Source organism: Aquarana catesbeiana, linkage group LG01, assembly GCF_042186555.1.
Source record: "Aquarana catesbeiana isolate 2022-GZ linkage group LG01, ASM4218655v1, whole genome shotgun sequence".
NCBI lineage: Eukaryota > Metazoa > Chordata > Amphibia > Anura > Ranidae > Aquarana > Aquarana catesbeiana.
Window position 1 is genome coordinate 318,827,827 of NC_133324.1, and position 26,272 is coordinate 318,854,098.

Consider the following 26,272-nt stretch of genomic DNA (forward strand, 5'->3'; position numbering starts at 1 on the left):
GCTGTGTCAAATCTTTCCTTGAATTAACTATTTTTTTTCTTTTCAATAAAAAGGTTGTCACTGGATAAATTACTTTCAGTAAGGGTTTGTTTTTTTTTTTTTCAGAATTACAGTAGAAGTATAATATATTAGCCATTGGTTAACCTATATCACTATTGCTGTGGTAGATTGCTAACTAGTGGTCATTTAAAAGAATTGCGTTTAACATCATCCACCAATTTTATATTTGTCTTTCCGAAAGTTTGAGTTTTTGTGTTTTCAGGGCTACTGTTTTTTGATGGATAAATGATTAAGTGCCGGCATTTTCATCCCTGAGTATCTGTTTTATATTGGTTGGGCATATATCCTGGTCACTTATTTGCCTGCCTTCTTATCTTATGATTTTTCTTTTTTCAGACTGGAAGGATTGACAAGTCTTACCCAACTGTTTGTGGCCACACAGGACCAGTGCTGGACATTGACTGGTGTCCACATAATGACAACGTTATTGCTAGTGGCTCTGAAGACTGCAGTGTCTTGGTAAAAACCTGATATATAATATGCTTATATTTTGCAGTCATATTGTGGTATAATTTTGGGTTGTGGTACATTCCTAAGTGGCCCATTTAGTCTTGCTATATTGGTTAAGTGCCATATTCTTTCTGACAAATTGGTTTATTTGAATTAAAGGATTCACTCTGTTACTAAACAAGTTTTCAAAAAAAAAAAAAAATTAAGAAAACGTTGCGTGCAAATTGACGCATTAACGCCTTTTTTACACCAATGGACTGTTCGGGTCTGCCTGTTCGTTTTTCAGGTGTACCTGATCAGACCACCCATTGTTCTCTATGGAGCGGTGGATGTCGTCAGACCCGTCCGTTGGCATCCGATCTGGTCTACTATCTGTCTGGCAGATTGGATGACAGAGGGAAACAGACCACCCCATAGAGGAGAATGGGTTGTGTCTGCACAGAGGGTATCAGCAGAGAGATCCCCCGCTGAGCAGAGAGATCTGTTTGACGGTGTCTGCCCCGTCTGAAAGGGGCTAATACTTGCCTCCCCTGGTCCACTGAGCTCCTTTGAGTTTTCTCAAGACTCTTTACACTTCCTGATATCTGGCTTTCAACTTTGCAGTGACATGTTTTCTGCCAGCCCTTATGTCACTACTGTTTAGTGACTTGGAGCAAGCAGATAAAACCTCACAGCTTGGAGGATGCAGGAATCTTACACTCCCAGAAGTGACAAATGCAGATCATTTTTTAGCATTATTATTATTTTTTACTTTTTAAATAGCTTGTGTGTTTGTAGTAAAGCTAGTCACACACAGCCCAAATTTTGTCCTGTTCCTGCTGAATTGGCTGAAATTTAAGTGGTATGGGGTCCTGTTAACACCCAGCTTAACTGAAGCTGGTTTAAAAATCGACTCTGTAAGGTGGAAAATTCTCAAATGAACAGTGACCGCATCCTATCACAATCAGTCACTGTTTGGGTATTCAGACGGTTAGGTATGTGTAATATAAAAAGACAACACAAGTAAGAACATAAACCCCAACTTAAAAGCAGCACTTCACTCAATCAACATTCGCTATTTTCAATCCTTATGCTGCAAGCATTCGTAAATGGTAAACTTTTCATATGTGTGTTGTTTTGTTAAACTTTTTTTTTTTTTTTTTTTACATTTCTGCAGTGTTACTTTTTGGTTTCCAGGCCTAGGCAAAATATGTTGTACATCCCAGGAGTCTTCAGGAGGGGTTTGTTCAGCTAAGCACACCCTCCTGCCTGCATGCCTGAGCAGGTCAGATGGATTCCAGTAAATGCTACATGAACCATCTGCCCTTACTCAAGATGGCAATGGCCAGAATTGCTAGGGAGATGGTTTTTTAAAGAGATTTCTCAGCAAAATAAAGCATTGAGACATGGATGGACAGTTTGCTTTGAATACTAAAAATGAGTTAAATGACATTTTTGGTGCTCAGATGCAGTGTGGTTACTTTAATACGTCATTCAGCACGCCTTGGAGCTAAACCCAAAGGGGTCTAAGTTCGTGAGGGTATTACCTTGTAAAGTGTGAGGTAAAGCCTGTGTGTGAATAAGGGGGAGTGGGTGGTCATGTCATCCTGAAAGTCAAGAAGACAAGTACAGCAGAAGGAGGGGGAAGGTAAAAGACTGGGAAGGGTGGAGCAAAGGAGCTGTTGAAAGGGTGTGTCCTTCCCTTCCCATTCAGTGGGTGGCAGGCAGTGTTATTAAGGGTTACTAAATTGGTCACAGCTCATAAATGCAGTAGAGATTACCAAGTGGTCATCTATTAAAATTTTCCATGTAAGAAGGCTCATTCCTCCATGTGTTGAGTGATTTCAAAGACCCATTCCTTAACTGCTTGCCGCCCGCCCACCGTCAAATGACAGTGCGGCTCTCGTTCTGGGGCGACGGCTCTCCAGAACGGCCAGTCGTTGCGCCGTGTTGCTAGGACAGGGCGCAACCCCGATCTATGTAGAGGTCTGCGGCTCTTTAACCATGTGATCGGCTGTGTCCAATCACAGCTGGTCACATGTAAACAAGGAAGTGCTGGTAATCTGCTCTCTTTGCCTCACACTGACAGAGGGAGAGGAGAGCCGATCAGTGGCATCTTCTCACAGGTGGGACATGTAGGAATGTAATCGCAGCACTGATCATCAGTGCCCTGATTACAATAGTGCAACACAGTGTCACCAATCGGTGCCCACCAATGCCACAAGTGGCAGCAATTAGTGCCCACAAGTGCCACCAATCAGTGCCCATTAGCAATGCCAGTCAGTGCTGGCAATCAGTGCCACCTATCAGTGCTGCCCATCAATGCCCATCACTGCTGTCAATCAATGCCCATCAGTGGGAAAAAGGAAAACTGCGCTATTAGCTAAAAGTAATTAAGCTGCAACTCAAGATGTTATCAAACAGAAGTATAAAAAAGGGGAAGCTGCGCTAAATATAGTGACTTATGAGACAATCCCTATTTAAAAATACATGCACTCACAATTATAAAAAATGATGTATAAAAAAAACAAATGTGATAATGATCATAAGTGAATAAACACAATACAAAAATATATGTATACACTGCCACAATGAATGTGCACAGATGTATAAGTGAAAACGATACGTGTGAGGACCATCACCGCTGAGGCCAAGGAGTTCAGTATATTGCACGGAGATCCCAGGCTGGGTTATAAGCCATCTGTGCCCTGTGGTCCCCTGTAACAAGGGACCATAGCGATCTGGTAAGCGGCAGTGTGTTTTGAGGTGGAGGCATTTTCTATTTCTTCATGTTTTCTTGGGGTTCCTGTTTGTGTCACCATGGATGAGTCAACAACTATTTCGCACGGACTATTTTTTTATTTTTTTATTTTTTTTATGATCACCATCTGATCACATATGGACTTATTTCCATCATCCATTTAATTATTTCATCATCTTTCTGGTCTAGTTCAGCGATTACTATTCTCAGCAATCAGTTGGTAAATTGTCACTATATGTGTATAATTTTTTTATTTTCACAGCCATATTGCTACATTATTCAGTTAATATTCACTAGATGTGCTTTTAACTCAAGTTTTCGCTTGTACATCTGTACACATTCATTGTGGCAGTGTATACATATAATTTTGTAGGTATTAATAGGTATTGCCTCATAGGTCACTATATTTAGCGCAGCTTCCCCTTTTTTATATAATGCCCATTAGTAATGCCCATCAGTGTCCCCCACCAGTGCCGCCTATTAATGCCCACCAGTGCCACATATCAGTGCCCATAAGTGCAGCATATTAGTGCCTCCTCATCAGTGCCCATAAGTGCCGCCTCATCAATGCCCACCAGTTCAGCCTATTAGTGCTCGTCAGTGCCGCCTCATCAATTCACATCAGTGAAGACGAAAAAATTACTTGGTTACAAAGTTTACTGACAGGAAAAAAAGTAAGCTTTTTTTTTTTTTTCAAAATTTTTGGTCTTTTTTTTTTTTTTTGTAAAAAAATAAACCCAGCAGTGATTAAATACCACCAAAAGAAAGTTCTATTTGTGTTAAGAAAACAATAAAAAATTTGTTTGGATACAGTGTAGCACGACCGAGCAATTGTCATTCAAAGTGTGACAGTGCTAAAAGCTGCAAAAATGGCTTGGGCAGGAAGGGGGTGTAAGTGCCCTGTAGGAAAGAGGTTAAAAGGAAGCATGAGGACATACCTCCAGTGTGTTGGTATCAGCGTTGTGGTTGCCAACTGAAAGAAGAGTAAAAGACCCTTAACAGTAGCTATGGGGTCTGGGAGTAGGGAAAGGAGGGAGATTTCAGGTGTGCTTGAAATGCTAAGGCCTGGCCTGTCACCTGTTTGTATGTATATTAATACATTTTAAAGATCCAAGGGCAAGACCATCAAATGTGCAAGATGGCCATCATAAGTGTATGACTAGCTTGTAATAATTGAGAAAGCATTGCTATTAATTTCTTCAGTTTTTTTTGTTTTTATTTTACAGTTTTATAGTGTGAAGTGTGTATACAGACAGAAAATAATATATATGTTTTGTGTTTGCCCAGGTTTGGCAGATTCCAGAGAATGGATTAACTGTACCACTTACAGAGCCTGCAGTTGTGTTGGAGGGGCATTCCAAGAGGGTTGGCATCGTAACATGGCACCCTACAGCCAGCAACGTGTTACTCAGTGCAGGTATCTTAATATGTACATGTGTTCATGTAAAGGCTTTGGGAAATATACATAAGAATAATTCATGGGCTCGCATTTTCAGATAACATTCTCAATTAAAATGTGTACTATACATCAGAACATTTTTTATAAAGCTTTTTTTTCCAGTTGCCTCTGCTACAGTTTAATAAGTAAGGGTTCATAAATAGGATTAAAAACCTATTTGTAATATGTACAAATTAATTGAGATTATTTCTAGTATTTTGATACCTTGAGTTAAAAACTGGTACTGTAACCCCTGTTGTCTAAATCTGTGCATGCTTTTATAGGACTGGATCAACAATACATTAAAACTTGATCCATGCAAAAAGGGTCAGTGCAATGTGTTACTAATGGGTTTTTTTATTGCTTGTAAACTGAATCTGTATTATGGAATTGGCAAGGTCTGCTACACAGAGATAAAATGTGTTAAAATGCAGAACTTGGAACTACTACGGTCTTTAAAAAAAGTCTGCAAATACTGTAGCCGCACTTTCACAATTCCCACCTAGGTGAGAATTGCAGAAGTGGGTGCAAGTACCTTCCAGAACAAGAACAAGGTACCTGCTCTGGCTCCCCCAACCCCCCCCAAAAAAAAATGTTAGAAGAGGTGGGGAAGGAGAGGCACATTAGTGTTACTTTCACTTTTCAGTGAAGTCTGCTTTAAGAGCTCATATTGGCTCATAAAATGACCTCAAAGCTTATCAAGTGTGTAGAGTAAAAAAAATGGAGCTTAATATTAATCGGGGCTGTACCCCTGGTCCCATGATCCATTGCTACATGTCTGAATGAGGTTTTCCAGAACTGTTGCGCACACAGGAGCAGTGTAAGCTGCTGGAGTCAAGCGAAGAATGAATGGGGCTATAAAGAAGCATAGAGTTGGGTCATATTTACAATCTTGTACCAATCATCAGGTGTTTCCATAATTCTTCCATAATTTTTCCAATTCCATATCAAGGAGCTTTAAACTAGGAAGAACTCATGATTCAAGCAGAGCTTTAGTTATTTGGTTGCAATGAAATGGTGCTGTCAATCAGCATGATGAACAGAGAGGCAGTTTAAGAGTGGTAGGTCATGCCCTGAAAATTAGTTACTCTTCCTTACACAGAAGGGGAGGTAAAATAGTACTTTGTAATTGCAGCAGCTTCAAAACTTTCTGCATTTTAATTGGATGGGATTTATGTTGTGTTTTTCATAACTGTTTATTGAGCAGGCAGCAATAACTTGATTTTTGTTTTTATTAGGGTGTGATAACGTCGTCATTATCTGGAATGTGAGCACATCAGAGGCTGTAATAACAATCGATGAAATTCACAATGATATGATCTATAGTGCCTGCTGGAACCGCAATGGCAGCCTCATTTGTACTGCCTCCAAAGACAAGAAACTACGTGTAATTGACCCACGCAAAATGGAGCTGGTAGCGGTGCGTAATCAATATGGCTTTCTTACCTGGAAGTTTTGTATTTGGAATTATCTTATTTTTTTAATAAGTCATTAATATGTCATTATATAGAAGCAGACTGTGTACACATAAAATAAGAATAAAGTTGGCGACAATGACAGCTCTTTTCAAAAGCCAAGTCTAACAAAAACTCATTTCAGTTCTGAGAGGACGTGAACAGGACTTTAATAGTGAGTCATCACCGTAAATCTAATGCAGCAGTTTTATGTCAGACTTGATGCTTGGCCTTGCTACATACACTCCATATGTGTTCCCAGCAGTAACTCTAAGAATGTATAAGAAAAAATTAAATTTGCCAAGATGGTTGCATTGCAGTGCAAGGATTTACCTGAATCTAGTCCTGAAAGTGGTTGTTAAAGGCTCAAGGTTTTTACTTTCATGTCTTCTACGCATAAAGTTAGGTGCAGCAGCCCCCTAATACTTACCTGAGCCGCATGTCAATCCGGCGATCTCTGGGGGCTCTCCCTCTCATTGACTAATACAGCAGCGGCAGCTATTGTTCCCTGCTGCTGTCACTCACAGCTAGAGAGCCAATGAGGGGGTGGGGCCAAGCCCCAGCTTTGTGTGTGAATGGGCATGCAGAATAGTGGCTCAGGAATGAATGTTTTCTCTGGGGGCATTTGGCAGGAGGGAGTGGCCAGGATCGCCGGCGGGGGAACCAAGGGGATTGGGGCTGCTCTGTGCAAAACCATTGCGGAGGGCAGGTAAGTATGACATGTTTATTAACCAGTTCCCGACCGGCTCACGCTGATATACGGAGGCAGAATGGCACCGCTGTACCCGCGACGATCGGATTAGTTACAGAACTGATTAGAAATCGTTGGCCTGGACCTGCTGATTGGTTCTGACGAATGAAATGCTTCCTCTCCCTGTAAGTGTAAACCCAAGCAGGGGAACTTTTTTCGTTCCAGAGAGAGGAGAGAGAACATCTCACAGTAAGTTGCACCAACACTACATGAACACGAGTAACCCCCCCGGTAAAACCCCTTCACTCCCAGTGTCACCCAGTGCAGTTGTCAGATTTTTCACTGATCACCGCACTGGTGTCATTTGTAACACTAATCAGCATTAGGGCAGTTAGTAGTAGGCTAAGGTAGCTTTATGGTACCCCCCCAAATAAAGGTTTAACCCCTTGATCACCAGCGGTCACTGTATTAGTGTCATGGGTGACGCTGGTTAGTTTTTTATAGTGCCAGGGTACACGCCACGTATTGCCTGATAAAGGTTTAACCCCCTGATTACCTGGCGGGTGACATCAATTAGGTTTTAGCTTTAGTTGGGGTCTGCTCTGCCCCAGGCAGCGTCAGATTAGTGCCAATAGCGCTAACGCCCACCCACGCACCATACACCTCCCTTAGTAGTATAGTGTCTGAACGAATCAATATCTTTGATCAGATCTATACTAGCGTCCCCAGTAGTTTAGGGTTCCCAAAAACGCAGCGGTAGCGGGATCAGCCCAGATACCTGCTAGCACCTGTGTTCAGCCCCTCCGCCCAGCCCACCCAAGTGCAGTATAAATCGATCACTGTCACATAACACTAAACACATAACTGCAGCATTCAGAGTCGGGCCTGATCCCTGCGAACGTTAACAGTTTTTTTTGGTAGCGTTTGATGCAGTCGCTGACAGTCAGGTGCTCTTTTTTTTTTCCTGCTGTGAGTTTTACTAGTTGTACCAGTAAATTTAGAGGCCACAATGTCCAATCGAAAGTACACTAGTGAAGAGGCCTACACATTTCTGAGCATGACAGATGAGAGTGAAGAGGAAGTCGCCCATCTGTAAGATTCAGGCTCAGAATACGAACCAGTAGCTAGCTCTGACGGAGTAGTGGTCCCTGCTAAGGTCAGGTGTACCCGACCCCATTCTTCTGCTGTTGAGGTGCGAGAACCACAGGGCTCTCGCATGGTGCAGAGCCAGTACTGGTTCCGCTCAACCTTCTGGTGAACTGGCAAGCACCAGCGGCCTAGTACGCCCTGGTCAGACATCCAACACTGCAAGTAATACTTGGTGACGTGGCGAGTCCCATAAGTGCAGTTCAAGCTGGTGAGGTGGCTAGCACAAGTAGTCCCGCAGCCACCAAGAAAACAAAGACAGGCCCGTCGAGCCCATAGTGCCCTTGCTGTTGCGTTTGCCAATCTGAATTGGGGGAGCCCACTACTTCTGCAGCAACCCCCCCCCCCCCCCCCCCCCAATTCACTGGCCAACCCTGAATTCAGGTGGAAACAATTGATTTTACATCACTTTATTTTTATTCACTGTTTTTCTCGGAAGATCTCTATAGATCTATTGTGGACCAAAGCAATTTGTATGCTGGTCAATTCATCGCCGCTAATCCACAGTTGACCCTTGCCAGAGATCAGAGACCTATTATGGTCTCCGAATTTAAGACCTTCCTGGGCATATCCCTCCTCATGTGCATAAAAAAAAGTGAGTTGCGGTCATATTGGTCCACTGACCCAATTCAGCCGCCCCCCCCCCCCCCCCCCCCCACACAGTTGGTTATCACTCCCTAGGACACTTAACCCCTTGATCGTCCCCTGGTGTTTAACCCCTTCCCTGCCAGTGTCATTTACACAGTAATCCATTGCATTTTTATATCAATGATCGCTGTATAAATGACAATGGCCCCAAAATAGTGTCAAAAGTGTCTGCCATAATGTCGCAGTCACGAATCGCAAATCACCGCCATTACTGATAAAAAAATTGATAAGAATGCCATAAAACTATCCCCTATTTTGCGCAAACCAACAATGTATGCTTATTGCTTTTTTTTTTTTTTGTTTTGTTTTTTTTTCCTCCCTAAAAATATGTAGAAGAATACAAAATCGGCCTAAACTGAGGGAAATTTTTTTTTTTAGATATTTAAAAAACCGCAGAGGTGATCAAATACCACCAAAAGAAAGCCCTATTTGTGGGGAAAAAAAAGGATGGTAATTTTGTTTGGGTGCAACGTCGCACAACCGCGCAATTTGTCAGTTAAAGCGACGCAGTGCCGAATCGCAAAAAGTGCTCTTGTCAGGAAGGGAGTAAAATCTTCCGGGGCTGAAGCGGTTAATATGGGAGGGGTGGACCTCAGCAACCAGTTGATGGTGCTGTACTTGCCCATAAGGCCAGACGCTGGTACAAAAAAGTGTCTGTATAATTATTCCAATTGGCTCTGCTGAACGCTTATGTGCTATACAAAGCGTCAGGAGGAACTAGATCCTTCCTTAAATTCCAGGAAGAGCTCATCACAGCCCTTCTGTTTCCAGACGGTGCTGTGGTCCAACTTCCCAACGCAAATGCAATGAGCCAGCTGCATGAGGCATTTTCCATATGTCCTCGCTGGTACCCCTACCCAAAGAGCACCCCAAGTGTCGTGTCTGTAGAAAACGTGGATATAGACGTGACACCTGCTATTCTTGTCCTAACCAACCTGCTCTTTGCATCAGTGAATGTTTCGAACGCTAGCACACACTAGTGGAGTATTAGCGTAGGGTGCAGCACTGTACAGACTAGGACACACTTTCACAGGGTCTCCAAAGATGCCATTGCATTTTGAGACACCCAAACCTGGAACCGAATCGTTACTTACAAATAAGTGTAAAAAAAAATGCAAAATATAAAATAAAAAGGCCAAAAATAGTTGTCTTATTCTTCTTCTTTCTCTATTCTCTCTCTATTGTTCTTTCTCTATTCTTCTGCTCTGTTTTACTGTATTTTATAACTGCAACATTTTATTGTTACTATATTTTTTATATTTGCTTTTCAGGTATGTAATTTTTATTCTTTACTGTTTTACTGTGTTTTATTGTTAACCATTATTTTCTTTTTAAGTACGCCATTCAGCTGCAGCACTGATTTATTTATCTTGACAGCAACAGCGTTTTGCTCTCACGATACATAAATCCACGACTCCAGAGCTGTAGGAGGTGATTTCACCACCACAGTTTAAAAAAGAGCATATATGCCGAAGCATATATTTTTTTTACCTTTTTTTTTTTTGGCACAGGTTTTTGTTGGTTTGAGTTAATGTTTTATTGTTAATAAAGGTAAAAAGTGTGCTGAAACATTGAGTGAACAAAAATGATTGTTTGTATTAACCATTGTGAGATTTACTCAATGTGGAGCTCTAATGAGATAAATACTTAGTGATATTGTATGGAAAACAAAACAAATTATTTAAATAAACATTGAATCTATAGGTGGAGTGGAAAACGTAGTGAATCTGGATGACCCTTACAGGGACATTCTCCAAGTGTTCATAACATCATTAAGACATCCGAAAATGGTGAATAGGTAATAAAATATGGGAATGTAGTCCACCACCGATGGGCTGAAGGCTTACCAGATGGTTTGAACTAAAAATTTAACCCACAGGCTGCATAAAAAAAAAAATACAATATATGCCCAATAAGGACCAGCGACATACTGGTATGTTGCTGGACTTTGAGTGGTTATACCAGAATGATGCCTGAAGGTTTAGGTATCATCTTGGTATAATTTTTTTTCAGCCGACGGTCGGCTTTCATGTAAAAGCAATCCTAGGGGCTAATTAGACGCTAGATTGCTTTTACAAGCATTAGGAGCGAACATCGTCCTGATGTCTTTCATGGTTTTTTCGGGCTCCCCTGTCCCACCAGGGAACCCGAGAATGCAGCCGGTGGTTCCGCCAGCTGACCATATAGCTGATCAGAGACCGGGATGGCTCCAATTGTCTCTATAGCCTAAGAAACCGGAAGCTATGAGCATTTCATGACTTCGGTTTCGCCGGATTTAAACAGTGCCATTGGAAAAGCATGTTATCACACCAATCTTGGTGTGGTTAAATGCTTTGAGGGCAGAGGAGAGATCTAGAGTGTAATGTACTCCATATTTTTTTTTTTTTTTTTTTTTAAAGTACCTGTCACTACCTACTAATAGGGGATATTTGCATTCCCTGTGATAACAATAAAAATGCTAAAAAAAAGTGTAAAAATAATTTTAAAAAGTCAGATCAAGGGCAGTAATTCTATCAGTACACCTGTAAATCTAAAGTGGTAACCTGTAAAGGCTTTCAAAAATGTATGTAGTTTGTCGCCGCTGCACGGTTGTGCGCAATTTTAAAGTATAGCAAAGCCTTTTGATGCAGTTATAAATATTTGGATTGGAGTATGACTGTATGTCTAAAAGCTCTCCATGTTGCTAGGTTTGTGGCTTTTTAAGCCCATTGTTGCATATGTGCATGGAAGAATGCCATTTTGTTTGCTATTGAAGTCTAGAATTGAAACCTAGTATTAAGAGACTTGAGATTGTTGTGTGTTGTTTTGTTTTGTTTTTTTGGGTTTTTTTTGTGCTATTGTTATTCTTTCTGAGCTGGCACTCTGAAATCTCAAATGTACCTTTTTTATTTTCTTTTAGGAGAAGGATAAAGCTCACGAAGGAGCTCGACCCATGAGAGCTATCTTTTTAGCTGATGGCAGCGTTTTCACGACAGGATTCAGTCGAATGAGTGAGCGCCAGCTAGCACTGTGGAATCCAGTATGTTAGATTCTGTTTTTATGTTGCCGTTAAAATGAAAAGATATTGCACAGGAGGTGAAAGTCTCCATTATTTATGTATTTCAACTGTTTAGCTGTTCATTTTCAGTTCAGCTTTAATTAAGCCAACTTGCATTCAGCATTTAAATTATCGCTTTGTGACTACCTTTAAGTTTTATGTTACAACTGTCCTAATATATTTTGAGAAATGCTAGAATTTGAAAATGGTAAAGTTATGTAGAGCTGGATAATATCTGTATTGAGATTGCACTGTTAATAAATGACCTCTTGTTTACAGAAAAGTATGGATGAGCCTATTGCACTACATGAAATGGACACTAGCAACGGAGTCTTGCTACCTTTCTATGATCCTGATACAAATATCATCTACTTGTGTGGAAAGGTGAGCGTTTTTTTGTTTTTGTTTTTTTGTTTTAATCAATTTTGAAAGGAAGTTTAAATGTATAATTTAGCATTGCCTTTGGGAAATTGGTTTGGCAAAAGGCTATCACAAAAAAGTCAGACCTCAAATGCTTTTTGCAGTGCCCCTCTACACTGCCTTGCCAGTGCTAGGCAGGGTTTACCTTTTCTTCTGTAGTTTTGCTGTGCTGTGTAGGTGCATTTACATGCTCCATAGAGATGAATAAGTGCATTGTTAGGCTCCAACATTCATCTTTATAAAATGTATAGTTGCACCTATGCAGTAGAGTATGGGGTGCCAGGAAGCCAACTTGCAGTCAGCCCTGCCTAGCATTGTTAAAAGCCAAGTTGGGAGAAGGGGGTGCCATATGGTAATTTTCTTTAAAAAGGGTAAAGCTGTCCTTTTAATGTTAGAACCGAGGAGCATTCTTTACAAACCTATTGACCTCTTCATTTTGCTAGGCTTGTCATCAGCAGGCTCAGAGAAAAATGTGGGAAGGCTGTAAGACCCTTATCTACGAATATAAGTAAGAGAGCAGGCAGTAGCGTTCCTGTCAATACAAACAACCTCCTACACACAAGTGTGATCAGACTCAGGTTGTCTATCACTCATCAACTTTTCCAGTTATAAAAAAGGCCACTACGCTGTGCTGCCCTCTTGGGATTAGGGAAGCTTAGATCCTATAACACTGAAATAGCAAAAAACAGGGCGCTCCAGTCTAGCGCATTACCTTTGTAGAATGTTTATTGATAGATAAAATGTATACTCCCATATTACTATATATCGCAAGCTCATCATAAGCCTCCAAAGTCAATATTGGCCAATCTACCTATCCCACCTGGATCCAGATGGCTTCTTCCTGGAAAAGGAGACTATGCAGTAGATTGGGAAATATTGGTTTTGAATAATTATCAGGTTATTTATATGTAGTTGTAGGTGTCTATACCTCTATTTTTTTTATGTTTTACAAACATGCCAGACCATTATCCTTTTGCCTTAGTACATGGCATCAATGGCCTAGAACGAGTATGCAGATTAATACTTTACGATTACTTAAAACTATTTTTAATTTTCCCGTTGTGCATACTTTTTCCGGATCAGTAACTCAAATTATTGAAGCTAAAGGATCAGCATAACAGGAAATATTTTTTTTTTCAGTATTGGACAAGCACTGATCAATCAAATCCCCCTGTGGTTTGAAGACCTGGTGGGCTACAGTTCCCATTCTCTGCCCTCCCCCACTAGGTGTCACTGTTACACCTGTCTTCTCTTGTTAGTTAATGCCACTCTATAAAGGATCTGTGTGTATTTGGGGGGGGGGGGGGGGGGGGGTTTAATTTTTTGGCTTTGTAATATGTGGGGCCAAGAGTTTCACCACTGGGGAAATCTAAGAAAGCAGCATGTAATTCAAGAAGTTAAACTCTGTGTTTATTCTGTTTTATAGGGGGTTCAGTATAAGGGTGTTGTATTATCCACCTTATTTTTTTTTTATGAATTCTAAATGCTTTAAGATTTGTAGTTCACTTAAACATATCAGGAGTGTAAGCATAGTAACTGGTGGTAAGCTAATGCAGTCAAGGTTGTTGGTGAAGGTCTTACACTTTCTTGGACAATGCCTGACCAAATGCTTTTTAGTATTAGCTTGTCATGAATAAAAGAGCACCCTGCTTTTAAAATCTTTTGGTCATAATTATTCATTTGACTCTTTGTAAAGTTTATTCTGTTTACAGAAAACATTGGGCTTTTTTCTGTCCTAATCGTAAAGGCTTAAACTAGGCCAAATTTTCCAGAAAATGAAACTGCCAGTTTATTTTTGGTTTGTTTGAAGAAACTGAAGCTTATGACACAATCCCATAAAAGCACAGGAGGGCATTGCACACTCCAGTCAGAATTTCATTTATAAAGTTGAACGCAAGCCAAACAGTTTAACCCTCCAACTACTCTTGGGCTATCATTTTAATTTTATTCAGTCACATGACGGTATCCCGGTGCTCCAATCTTCAACACTGCACTGTGGGAGGGTACTTCTGGTAGTGCCAGTGTTGTATCCTGATGTGAACTCTGCCCATTTGCATGGAAAATGCTTACTTAATGCGTACTCCTGCACTGTTTGCAATACTGACATGATAACATTGATATGAGGGATGGCAATAAGACTGTTCTTCTGTACAGAGACCAACATACAGAACAGCTGACAAGTCACAGTAACTGGAACAGTCATTGAAGCGGATCTCTTGACTACATATTAAGATTATGTTGGTCCTAGAAATCATATTTTAAAAAAGTTATAGAAGTGGAAGAGGGTTTAGGGATAAATAGTGGTGTTTTTTTTTTTTTTTTTTTCATGGCCAGAGTTCAGCTTTAAGTTTTTATATTGCATTCTAGTATGATTCAAGTAGATGCTTAGTTGCATAAAGCAGTAGGCATTTCATATATAAATGTCAAGCCGCCTCATTTATTTTACAGTAGAATTTGAATCGTTCTGTCATGAATCTAAACTAAATAAACAGACCCTGACTTATGGCAGTGACAGTAAATATCCAGCAATTCGATAAAACAAGTTTATTCTTTAGAAATAACATCACCAAGATACCACGGATCATGTGCATCTTAGGAGTCCCTGTCCACAAAATCAAAACATTCTTAGACCGGAAAAGTGGACTTGGGCTTTAATGTACCTGTGCCATACTAGTGCATGGAACTAATACTGTCCTTTCATTATTCTCACCATCACCCCCCATCCCCCCGTGAAGATTAGCATATGACAGAGTGCTTTTTAGGATGTGATAATGTTGATGTCTCTCAACAGGGTGACAGCAGTATTCGATACTTTGAAATCACAGATGAGTCCCCATATGTTCACTACCTCAACACATTCATCAGTAAGGAACCGCAGCGGGGGATGGGTTACATGCCAAAGAGGGGACTGGATGTCAACAAGTGCGAGATTGCCAGGTATTGATCTTTACATAGAGGATATTTACTCATATACTCAGACCAAAGATAACTAGTTGCTGCAACTGTACTTGGGTATCAGAGAATCAAAAAATACATGCAATACTTTTGTAAATATAAGGGATTCATTTTAACATTAAAAGCCCGTGCAACATTTTCTTTGGCAAGGGTTTTTGTTATGGTAGTACCTGAAATAGCATTGGCTATTCTCTTAACCCTGAACTGCTTATAGGTTCTCTCTTGATTTGTCTACTAGCAAACATCACATCCTGGAACGATGGATGTGTGACTTGTTGAAGCCAGCACACACCCTGCATAATGCCGCCTTCAGTGAGACTAAGGGTGCGCTACATAGATATTTGCCAGCACACCAAGGATCGACAGGAAGTGGCGTGCAAACGTGTGGTTTATTGCATGGTCACAAGAAAGGTGTAACATTTTGGAGTCACGCAGGACCCCTTTGTCGGGCATTTGATGAAGGGGTCCCGCGTGACTCTGAAACGTTGCACCTTTCTTGTGTTGTGATCATGCAATAAACCACCCATTTGGACGCCACTTTGTGCTGATCCTTGATGTGCTGGCAAATATCTACGTTGTGACTTGAACCAGTATCCAGCTGGTTGTTGCTGCAGCCCCCAAATCTTGAGAGCTTATACCATTAAAGTGTGCAATGGGAATATGTAGTATCACTAAAGGTGCGCTCACACAAGCACTTTTAACTGGTCCTGGGCATAGTTCACCACCTTGGGCCAGTTTGTGCAGTGAGTGCGCTCTGAACCGTGCCTGGGACCACTTGAAAGATCTGGTCTTGTGCACAGTTTACTTGTGATCCGGTAGTTTCTCTTCATGTGAGTGCAAACTGTCAGAGCACAGAACTCTCCATAGATGACAATGTATTGAAACAGGAATGTCTGCTTAGCAGAGGAGTGTGCCTGAGAACACTTATGGTTCGTGCACATTAGGCAGCATAAAAAATGCCAGTACTGCTGGCAGAAAAAAAGGCAGCATAAAAAATGCTTATATGAAGCAAGTTTTGCCTGTATTTATATGCGTTTTCCCCAAAACACTATTTTAAAAAAAGTACGCTTAAACGCTTGACATGCCTAAATGCTTCCTGAAAGTGCCTGTCAAAAACGCACTTTTTTTTTTTTTTTTTTCAGCCTGTAAATACTGCTCTGCAAATATGTCTGTAAATGCCCAAATGAGCGTTGCTTCTACAGGCTGAAAGAGAGTGCCTGTATAAGCAGCATATTTTTATGCTTAGTGTGCATGAGGCTTAAAATCCAGTGTGAGTGCAGACCAGTGGGGAGAGATTTGAACTCCGGTGGGTATGGTTCAGTTTAATAGCCCCAGCGTGAGTGCACCCTATGTCCTGGGGAAAAAAGTACTATGCTCTTATGTACCACTAGCTGTTCTGTGTATAGGTCTGTCATTACTTGGGTATCGCAGTGGCTAAGTGGTTAGCACTCCTGGGGTCCCTGGTTTGAATCCCAGTCAGGACACTATCTCCATGGAGTATGCAAGCTCTCCCTGTGCTTACATTAGTTTCCTCCCTTTCCTCATACTCTGAAGAGAGACCTACTGGGAGATATATTAGCTCCTGTCTAAATTGGTCTCAGTATGTGTATGCACGTAAGTTAGACACCTTCGACGTTTCTTCCGGCCAGGGACTGTTGATGTATAGTATGTAACGTGCTGTGTAAATTGTTCCTGCTTTATAAATACCTGTAATACATAAAATACATTTTCCTAGAATGTTGGTAAGTGCAAAACTAAATTTAAAAAAATTGTGTTAATATATTCAACACTGTCACTTTAATTAAACACCTTTTTAATACTACCATTATCACAATGCTTTAAACCTTTAAAATCTGAATGTAATTTAAGTCCAAAGTAAGTTTTAAGTTCGACCTTTGCCTCTTGTCTTCAGTGTTGTGTGCCTCATGGGTGTATATTTTCCCCATGCGCTCTCCTTTGCATATTGTCTTGCCATTGTGCTATCAGAATATTGTAGTGTTCACCATGTGTAAGATGGTAAATTGGTTTAGTGTTTGTTTTTCGTTTTTTTTTTTTTGTGTAAACGACACACACACATACACACACACTTTTATTGCTGTGACATGTGCGTCTGACAAAAAAAAATCAAGTAAATGCCTACTTGACCACGTGGAATTTTTGACTTGGGCTGCAGAGCAGGCAGCACCACCCGTTAAAGTCGCTCATTGAATCAGCGGGGCCACACCATAACTGCGAGCCAAGTGGCTCGCAGTTGCAGTGTGGTCTTATAATCTAGAAGTGCCTTTAAGCTATTAACCAAACATTTCAGTATGGTCTCCTGAACACCTGTCAGCTGCTGCTATGCCAATCTCTGCAAAACCGTCCACTTTGAAAAACCTTTAGGAGGGCGGTAAGCATACCACTAGTGTGAAAGAAGCCTTAGTCAATTTCTCTAGCTCAGCTCCTCTCTCCTTGCATGTCATAGCCATCTCCTTGCAGTAGCATCACTTGGTGACCACTCTGAGTATACTGGGGCTTCAACGATCACATCCAACATAGAGCTGCACGATTCTGGCTAAAATGAGAATCACGATTTTTTGCTTAGAAGATAGATCACGATTCTCGCCGGCGTAACATCTTTCACATTAAAACAAAAAAAAATTGGGCTAACTTTACTGTTTCGTTTTAGTTTTTTTTTTTTTTTTTTATTCATTGAAGTGTATTTTTTCCCAAAAAATTGCATTTGAAAGACTGCTGGGCAAATACAGTGTGACATAAAATATTGCAGCAATTGCCATTTTATTCCCTGGGGGCTCTGCTAAAATATATATAATGTTTGGGGGTTCCAAGTAATTTTCTAGCAAAAAATATTGATTTTAACTTAAAGTGTCAAAAAAAGATTTAGACTTTAAGTGGTTAAACTTTCTGCATTTACAGGTTGTTAAAAACTTGGCAGACTGCCTGGATTATTTATTTACACAGAAGTCTTATCCCTTTGATCTAAGAAGGGAGCTTAGTTACAATGTTTCAAGTTTAAGACTTGGCAGACTGCCCAGATGCTTTCTTTTGACAGCTGAGTGAGCAGATAGTCTCTCCACTTGTTTTTATGAAAGAATCGGCAAAATCGTCAGGGGGTGAATCGAGATCACGATTTTTTAATGATTAATTGTGCAGCTCTAATCCAACATGGTAGTACCCAGCAGCATTCTCAGAACTTTTGGATGTCCCACAGCTAAATAACATGCATAGAATTTTAAAAGCACATATCTCTATGAATATATCAGGGTGGATTTGATTTAAATCAAGTAAATTTACTTATATACATGTACATATACATTAAATCAGGATTTAAATCACTAGTAAAAGCTTGATTTAAATCAACTCTATTTTTAAATCGTATTTTTTTTTTTTTTTTTTAAATTCTCTTTGTTTTTTAAAATATTTACAAAAACATAGCCTTGGGGCATTCCCCAGCTCAAAAAAGTACCACATAAATTGGTACCTAACCGGTTATCTGCCTAAAACAGTGCTGTTTGGGATAGAAAAACAGATAAAAAAAAAAAAAAAAAAAAAGAACAAGATATAAACAATAGAACATCACTGCTCAGCCACTCCATTTGAAGAGATTATGAAAGGAGAATGTGCAACTCGTCTTCGATAGAGGTGAGGTTTCCCAAGAGGGGACGCTGGTACTAGGCCTAAGATACTAAGGGTTCAACGGAAGGAGAAGTTAATGGGTGTAAGATAAACCGTCTATTCCTGAGCGGCATTAGTGGAAGCAAAGTCAAGCCATAGTTTCCACACTTTGTCAAATTTAGCAATACATCCACGGGAGTGGTATGTGGCTTTGTATAATGGTATTGTAGAATTGACCAGGGCTTTCCAAGAGTTCAGAGAGGGCGCATCTGATTGTTTCCATTTTAGTAATATTGCTTTATGGGTCTAAAAGAGCAGAAGTCCTATGAGGGTCTTAGTTGCTGTGCGGTGCGCTAAAGAGCCCACCAGGCCCAGCAAGCAGACTGGTACAGTCAGCGGGATTGGGATTGTTAACAGCGAGGCTATAAATTGCGTCACCTCTACCCAGAAAGAGTGCGCTTTGGGACAGGACCACAACATATGACAGAAACCAGCCTCTAGACTACCACATTTTCAACAGCTAGGATAGGCCCCAGGATAAATTTTGTTCAGCCGTTGTAAATACACCCGGTGTAGAATCCTGAATTGAATTAAGTGATCCTTAACTGCCACTAATTGGAGAAAAGGGTATTCCCACATATCCTCCCAATCCTCTGTGTAGTTCAGGAAAGTCCACCCTCCATTTAGCTTGGAGAGTTTCAAGCCCAAAATGCATTGATGGTAGTAGTGCCTTTTATATATGGTGGATAGGGGTTTTACCAGCTCATCATTCCGGAGGAGGGATTCTAGAGTGGAGTGAAGGAGTAATAATGGTTGAGATTCAAATTAGGAAGAGAAGGCGTGTCTAAGCTGTAGATATCTAAAGAAGTAACAATTGGGTAAGTTATGGTTCTGTTTGAGAGTGTTAAAGGGCAGGATAGCCCTGTCATCACATATATGGTCGAGTACCTTAATGCCCCTTGTTGCCCATAAGCTTGGATAAATCGTAATTTTTAAAGAGCAGCTGTCATCTATCACGCAGTGGCTCCTCTGACCTGCTGTTGACTCACCGACAGTCCCATTCACTTTAATGGGAGGGCTGGTGATGCAGCAGTGACACAAGGTGAGGGACGTGGCGGCAGCAGGTAAGTGGATGCCCGCTAACAGGCGCTGCCATGATGGATCTGAAATGACAGGCGCTCTTTAAAGCGGGGTTCCACTCAAATTTTTAACTTAATCTTACCCCCTTCAGTTAATTGCATAGATGTTCAAATGCCGCACAAAAATTGTTTTTTTCCTTTATATTGTACTTTTATTGTGGCACTTCCTGTCTCTCCTCCCATGGGAGTAGGCGTTTATTGCCTTTCCCTGGTGCCGCACTGTCTCCTGGGAGCTTAGTGTCAGGCTTCCCAAGATTCAGTGCGGAAACAGTGATCATGCGCGTGAACAAGCTGTGAATGAACAGCATTCACCACATCCCGGAAATCAATGCTTGTGGGCTTCACATGCCCACAAGCAAGATGGAAAGAGCCAGCACCACATTTTTTAAGTTATTCTTCAGTACGAAAACAGACTGAGGTGTAAACGTTACACCCAAACTGTGAGTATTATTTTGGGATTAGCAAAGTGTCTCAATGACCTAAAAAAAAAAAAGATTGGTCGCCGGACTCCCGCTTTAAATATAAGGACTTATTCTTGCTGGTAGTTAGAATCTTTAATATTTGCAAACAGAATGAAGGTTTCCTATTTAGAATAATAAACTCAGGTTAGTAAAACAGCGATTATCAGAACACATTTTTAGGTTAATCATACATATTTGAACTACTAAAATTATTTTATTTAATCAGCTGAACTCACAGCACTGAGCCATTATTCCTCCTCCCGGGTACACCAATGACGAGGCACTATTCCTCCTCCCGGGAACACCAATGACGGGGCACTATCCCCCCCCCCCCCCATTCCCTCCCTCTCCCAGGAACACCAATGGGGCACTATGACTATTCTCCTCCCTCCCAGGAAAACTAATGATGGGGCACTATTCCAGCCAAACCGGAATACTTAGGAGTTAGGATGGGGCACTGGTCATAAAAATGAATGTACTGTGTGTTTTTACTGTGTGTGTGTGTATATGTGTGTATATATATATGTGTGTGTATGTGTGTGTGTGTGTGTATATATATATATATATATATATATATATATATATATATATATATATATATATATATATATATATATATGCATATATATGCATATATATGCCGCTACCTTTCACAATGTGCAGGTCGGCTCTCCTCACTGCTGCTTCTCGCCTCTGTTCCCTTGAGGCAGCAGCGGGCAGGGCTGAGAAGATCAGTGGGGAGCTGACATCAGCGAGGAGGAGGAGAGGTGCGGACGTGCCTGGTCATACGGCGGTGCCTTGTGCACGGGAGGATTTATTTGACGGACAGGAAGGAAGGTGCGAACCTACTAATCGATAATGAAAATCGTTTAAACGATTTTCATAATCGATTAATCGTTTCCGCCCTTCTCTCCCCCCCCCCCACTATGCCATCCTTCTGTTTCTGTCCACGGATTTCTCCATCCCCAGACTCTCCCATCCTTCTGTTCCTGTCCATGGATTCTCCCATTCCCAGACTCTCCCATCCTTCTGTTCATGTCCATGGATTCCTCCATCTCCATCCCCGACTCTCGAGAGGAACTGGGCTGCTCTGTGCAAAACCATTGCACAGAGCAGGTAAGTATAATATTGTTTGATATTAAAGTGTTTGTTAAGGTAAGTCTTTTGTTTCTACAGCTCCCTCTGATTGATATATAACATTAAGCTCTGCAGTGCATGGCCTTTTATAAAAAAAAAAAAAAAAAAAAATGTGGTATGATGGCATACTTCAGAGCGCTTAGCTGACTGTCTGCTGGTATCCTCTCCCGATGCGATAGCTGCCGGGGGAGGTGCTGGGAAACCCCGCTGACGTCAGCCGAGGAGAGGCGGGAGGAGACCGGGCAGTCACGTGAGCGCCAAGCGGCGCTCTGAAGTAACCTATTACACTGCATATTTTTTCTTATAAATGAGATGCACTGTGGAGCCTAATGTTCTATATTGAAGGGAACTATAGAAGAAAACTACTGTTTTTTTTTTTCTTTGAGCAGGAGGGAAGGATCCGGGAGCTGACAGGCGGAGAGGGACAGACACAGGAGAGCAGGCTGCAGATGACTCCGGTGTCAGTGCTCAGCAGTCCTGATATATCCGAGTCAGCGCAGAGAGGGGAGGGTAGAAACTGGCAGGATCAGCCAGGTATTTTAGGTGTTACAGGGGGCCAAATGACACAGCACAAGCACAACATGCCATCTCTTTTGAGGCAAAGACTTCTGTAATTATTTATAAGGTGAAAGAGCCTGAATATTAGTGTGAGCATTCAAAGCTCTGATCCCTGTTTTAGCGCAAGTGTGTCCTCAACTTACCTCTTCCAAATCCATTACAGTTCGATTGACACCAGGCACTTTCATTGCTCAAGATTTTATGGAGGCTTACACAGTCTGTAATTACAGGGTCTCGGTGTTCAATAAGATATCCATTATATAGCAACTGTAATTTTTAGTCTAGGCTGACTGCTTTTTTAAATATTTAATTTGAAAATAAATTGCCAACAGAGGAAAACATAATGAAGGAAATGTTTCGCAATCAAAAAATTGGGACCATTATTAGACTTCATCACAAATTTTCTAAGTTTTATTTAGTTGTTAAATCTTGTTCTAAACTCATGGTCTAAACGATTTTGGCTGGTTGTATTTCTGATATTGTCTTATCTGCAATATCCATTAATGTTTTTTCATACTAGTTATGTGATGGCAGACAGGGCTGTTCTATTTTGTAGATTTACAGTTGCAGAATGCCATTCATTTTGTTTCTCTGACCCTATTACAAAATTACTTGTGTTGGGACATTTTTAGGCTTGCTACATACACACCTGTGTGACTCCCTTTTTGTACAGGCGCCATCAGGTGTCGTGTGACTATTTCAGTAAATATAGCCCTGGGTGTGATTCTGTGACGTGTCACTAAGTTGCTTCAGCTTTGTCCTCATCAAGAAGGCTGCTAGGAAGACCGATCATCTGAGAGAGATGTAAAAGTCCTCTGTCATAGATGTTGACCAGGGCATACTTGGTGTTCTGTTGCAAAATCTAGACTAGGAAACAAGGCAGTCAGTTATTGCATTTAGCTCTGCACCTCCACTGTTCATTAGAGTTGACAGTTTGAGTCAATGGGACACATCACCCACTGGATCATGTGCAGTTTATGTACACTACATCATTAAAGTGACACTAAACGTAATTTTTTTTTTTTTTTTTTTTTACATAATTTATTATAAAATATCAAGTATACCATGGCCCTGCCTTAAAAAAAAAAAAAAAAAAAAAGTCTGTTGTTTTGAGGCTCTTTTTTGATCCTGTGAATGCTCCCAATCCTCCACTAATGCACCTCACTGCAACTAGTGTAGAGCAAGCAGTACTGTTTCTGGTCACATGCATCACACTGTGTACTAAAATACAGCTGAATGTGTCTGCGCATAGATGTGTAGTCCATCTCGGGGAGGGGCAGGAGAGGGTGGCTACGTTCACATGTACAAGAGGGGCATTGAGAAGAAATGTAACCACCCTAGAACAGGAAATCTAAGAATAGTAAAAAAAAAACTTGCATTTAAGAGATGTAACAAAGGAAGGAGGAGATGGAAGGTACATTCTAGTTATATCTAGACATATTGCTTTTGTTTTATAAAAATGTGGATTTGGTATTGCTATAAGAACTAAGTTCTACAGTAAGTTATACCGTATGCAGCACAAGTGATGTATTTAAACCAAACCTTTTCAGTAGTACTGGGTTTAGTTTATAGCAGGCAAAAAGCATCCTGTTTTTCATTTTCCGTGCCCTGCCCTGTCTCTGTCAGAGTCCCCAGGAATACTAATATAGGGTACAAGGTAACTTTGACCCCACCCCAAACACACATCTGACATACCAACTGTCTTTGTTCAAGGAGCTACAATTCAGGATCTAGAGTTTTCATTGGAGAACAGTAAAAGTATGCATGTCCCAAAATCTTCTGTTTTGATTTTATCAGTTTAACTTATATAGAGAAGTTTGTAGGGGCAGTGGAACTCAGTGATTGAGTTACTGCCACTCCTTCATATTGGTCACACTGAACCCCCTTAATTCACATTCAATTTGCGAGTACCCTGCAGAAGAAAACTCTTTGCAATAGAAGTACAGGCAATTGGGATCCGAAACACAAGAGACCGACAGCAGTGAGTCTGCAGCAGGACTAGAGGAGACCGTTTCTCTCGTTACTAGTGGATCCCTAGCTCCAGAGCAAGGTCTACTACTGTCATGGCTTCAGACCTATACCTCTAGCTCCCTTACTGGTGTGTTTTTTTGACTAAGCCTGAATTCACAGCTACCATGTCTGACTTATTCCAGAAGTTGACGCTACTTCTGGAATCAGAGGGTGCTATCAAGTGCTAGTGTTCGTCTGGTTTGCCTTCCACTGGTTATAATTCCACCAAAACAATATACAGTATCTCACAAGCGTGAGTACACCCCTTCACATTTTTGTAAATATTTTATCTTTTCATGTGACAACACTGAAGATGACTCTTTGCTACAATGTAAAGTAGTGAGTGTACAGATTGTATAACAGTGTAAATTTGCTGTCCCCTCACAATAACTGAACACGCAGCCATTAATGTCTAAACCGCTGGCAACAAAAGTGAGTACACTCCTAAGTGAAAATGTCCAAATTGGGCCATTTTCCCTCCCCGTTGTCATGCGACTTGTTAGTGTTACAAGGTCTCAGGTGTGAATGGGGAGCAGGTATGTTAAATTTGGTGTTATCACTCTCTCTCATACTGGTCACTGGAAGCTCAACATGGCACCTCATGGCAAAGATCGCTCTGAGGGTCTGAAAAAAAAATTGTTGCTGTACATAAAGATGGCCTAGGCTATAAGAAAGATTGCCAAGACCCTGAAACTGAGCTGCAGCACAGTGGCCAAGACCATACAGCAGTTTAACAGGACAGATTCCACTCCAAATAGGCCTCGCCATGGTTGACCAAAGAAGTTGAGTGCACGTGCTCAGCGTCATATCCAGAGGTTGTCTTTGGGAGACGTATGAGTGCTGCCAGCATTGCTGCAGAGGTTGAAGGGGTGAGGTGTCAGCCTGTTGGTGCTTAGACCATACTCCGCACAATGCATCACATTGGTCTGCGTGGCTGTCGTCCCAGAAGGAAGCCTCTTCTAAAGATGATGCACAAGAAAGCCCACAAACAGTTTGCTGAAGACAAGCAGACTAAGGATATGGATTACTGGAACCATGTCCTGTGGTCTGAGACCCAGATAAACTTATTTTGGTTCAGATGGTGTCAATAGTATGTGGCGGCAACCAGGTGAGGAGTACAAAGACAAGTGTGTCTTGCCTACAGTCAAGCGTGGCGGTGGGAGTGTCATGGTCTGGGGCTGCATGAGTGCTGCCGGCACTGGGGAGCTACAGTTCATTGAGGGAACCATAAATGCCAATATGTACTGTGACATACTGAAGCAGTATGTCCCTTCGGAGACTGGGCCGCAGGGCAGTATATCAACATAAAGACCCCAAACGCCTCCAAGATGACCGCTGCCTTGCTAAAGAAGCTGAGGGTAAAGGTGATGGACTGGCCAAGCATGTCTCCAGACCTAAACCCTATTGAACTGCTGTGTGGCATCCTCAAATGGAAGGTGGAGGAGCGCAAGGTCTTTAACGTCCACCAGCTCCGTGATGTCATCATGGAGGTGTGAAAGAGGACTCCAGTGGCAACCAGTGAAGCTCTGGTGAACTCCATGCCCAAGAGGGTTAAGGTAGTGCTGGAAAATAATGGTGGCCACACAAAATATTGACACTTTGGGCCCAATTTGGACATTTTCACTTAGGGGTGTACTAACTTTTGTTGCCAGCAGTTTAGACATTTAATGGCTGCGTGTTCAGTTATTTTGAGAGGACAGCAAATTTACACTGTTATACAAGCTTTACACTCACTACTTTACATTGTAGCAAAGTGTCATTTCTTCAGTGTTTTCACATGAAAAGATAAAATAATTACAAATATGTGAGGGGTGTACTCACTCTTGTAAGATACTATATTTGGTAGAAGCACCTGCCAAGATAGACTGAAAGGAATGAGATTACTCTTCTCCACTTTGTGATGAAGTTACTTTTACCTTCATGTCTCATATAAAGCCTTGTACTGTATGGATGCAGAATTTATTAAAAAAATGCTCCATATCCAAGGTGGATATGGCAAGTCCGTCAATACATTGAGACAGCTACTGATGGGAGAGTTTTTAGACCCCATTATCCAAAATCACACTTCACTTTGCATTGCATATCTCTTACTGTGTGGTTCTCATCCATGTGTACCTCCCAGACGCAGTCATCTACTGTGTATACTTCTCATTGTGGCAAACCTTTTTTCTTCGCCCACCAGAGCTGCCAAAAAGCCTTACTCGTGATAATAGGTTGCCCCCTCTTATGGAGGCGATGGGGTGGTTTATAGACTCTTACCCCAACTTTTCTCTTTACCTTTTCCAGGAGATGTTCAGTTTATTCTTAACCACT

At 41.2% G+C, this 26,272-nt stretch overlaps 1 protein-coding gene across 2 annotated transcripts in view; it reads left to right on the top strand.

Moving 5' to 3' along the window:
* The window catches only part of CORO1C (coronin 1C), a gene marked incomplete in the record, with an annotated part of 141,778 nt that overhangs the window by 106,491 nt on the left and 9,015 nt on the right, over nt 1-26,272 (top strand). For both annotated transcript variants that reach the window (XM_073630086.1, XM_073630095.1), the window contains 6 exon segments: nt 397-519; nt 4,538-4,667; nt 5,927-6,108; nt 11,527-11,646; nt 11,944-12,048; nt 14,876-15,021. In XM_073630086.1, coding sequence (XP_073486187.1) covers nt 397-519; nt 4,538-4,667; nt 5,927-6,108; nt 11,527-11,646; nt 11,944-12,048; nt 14,876-15,021 — 806 coding nt within the window.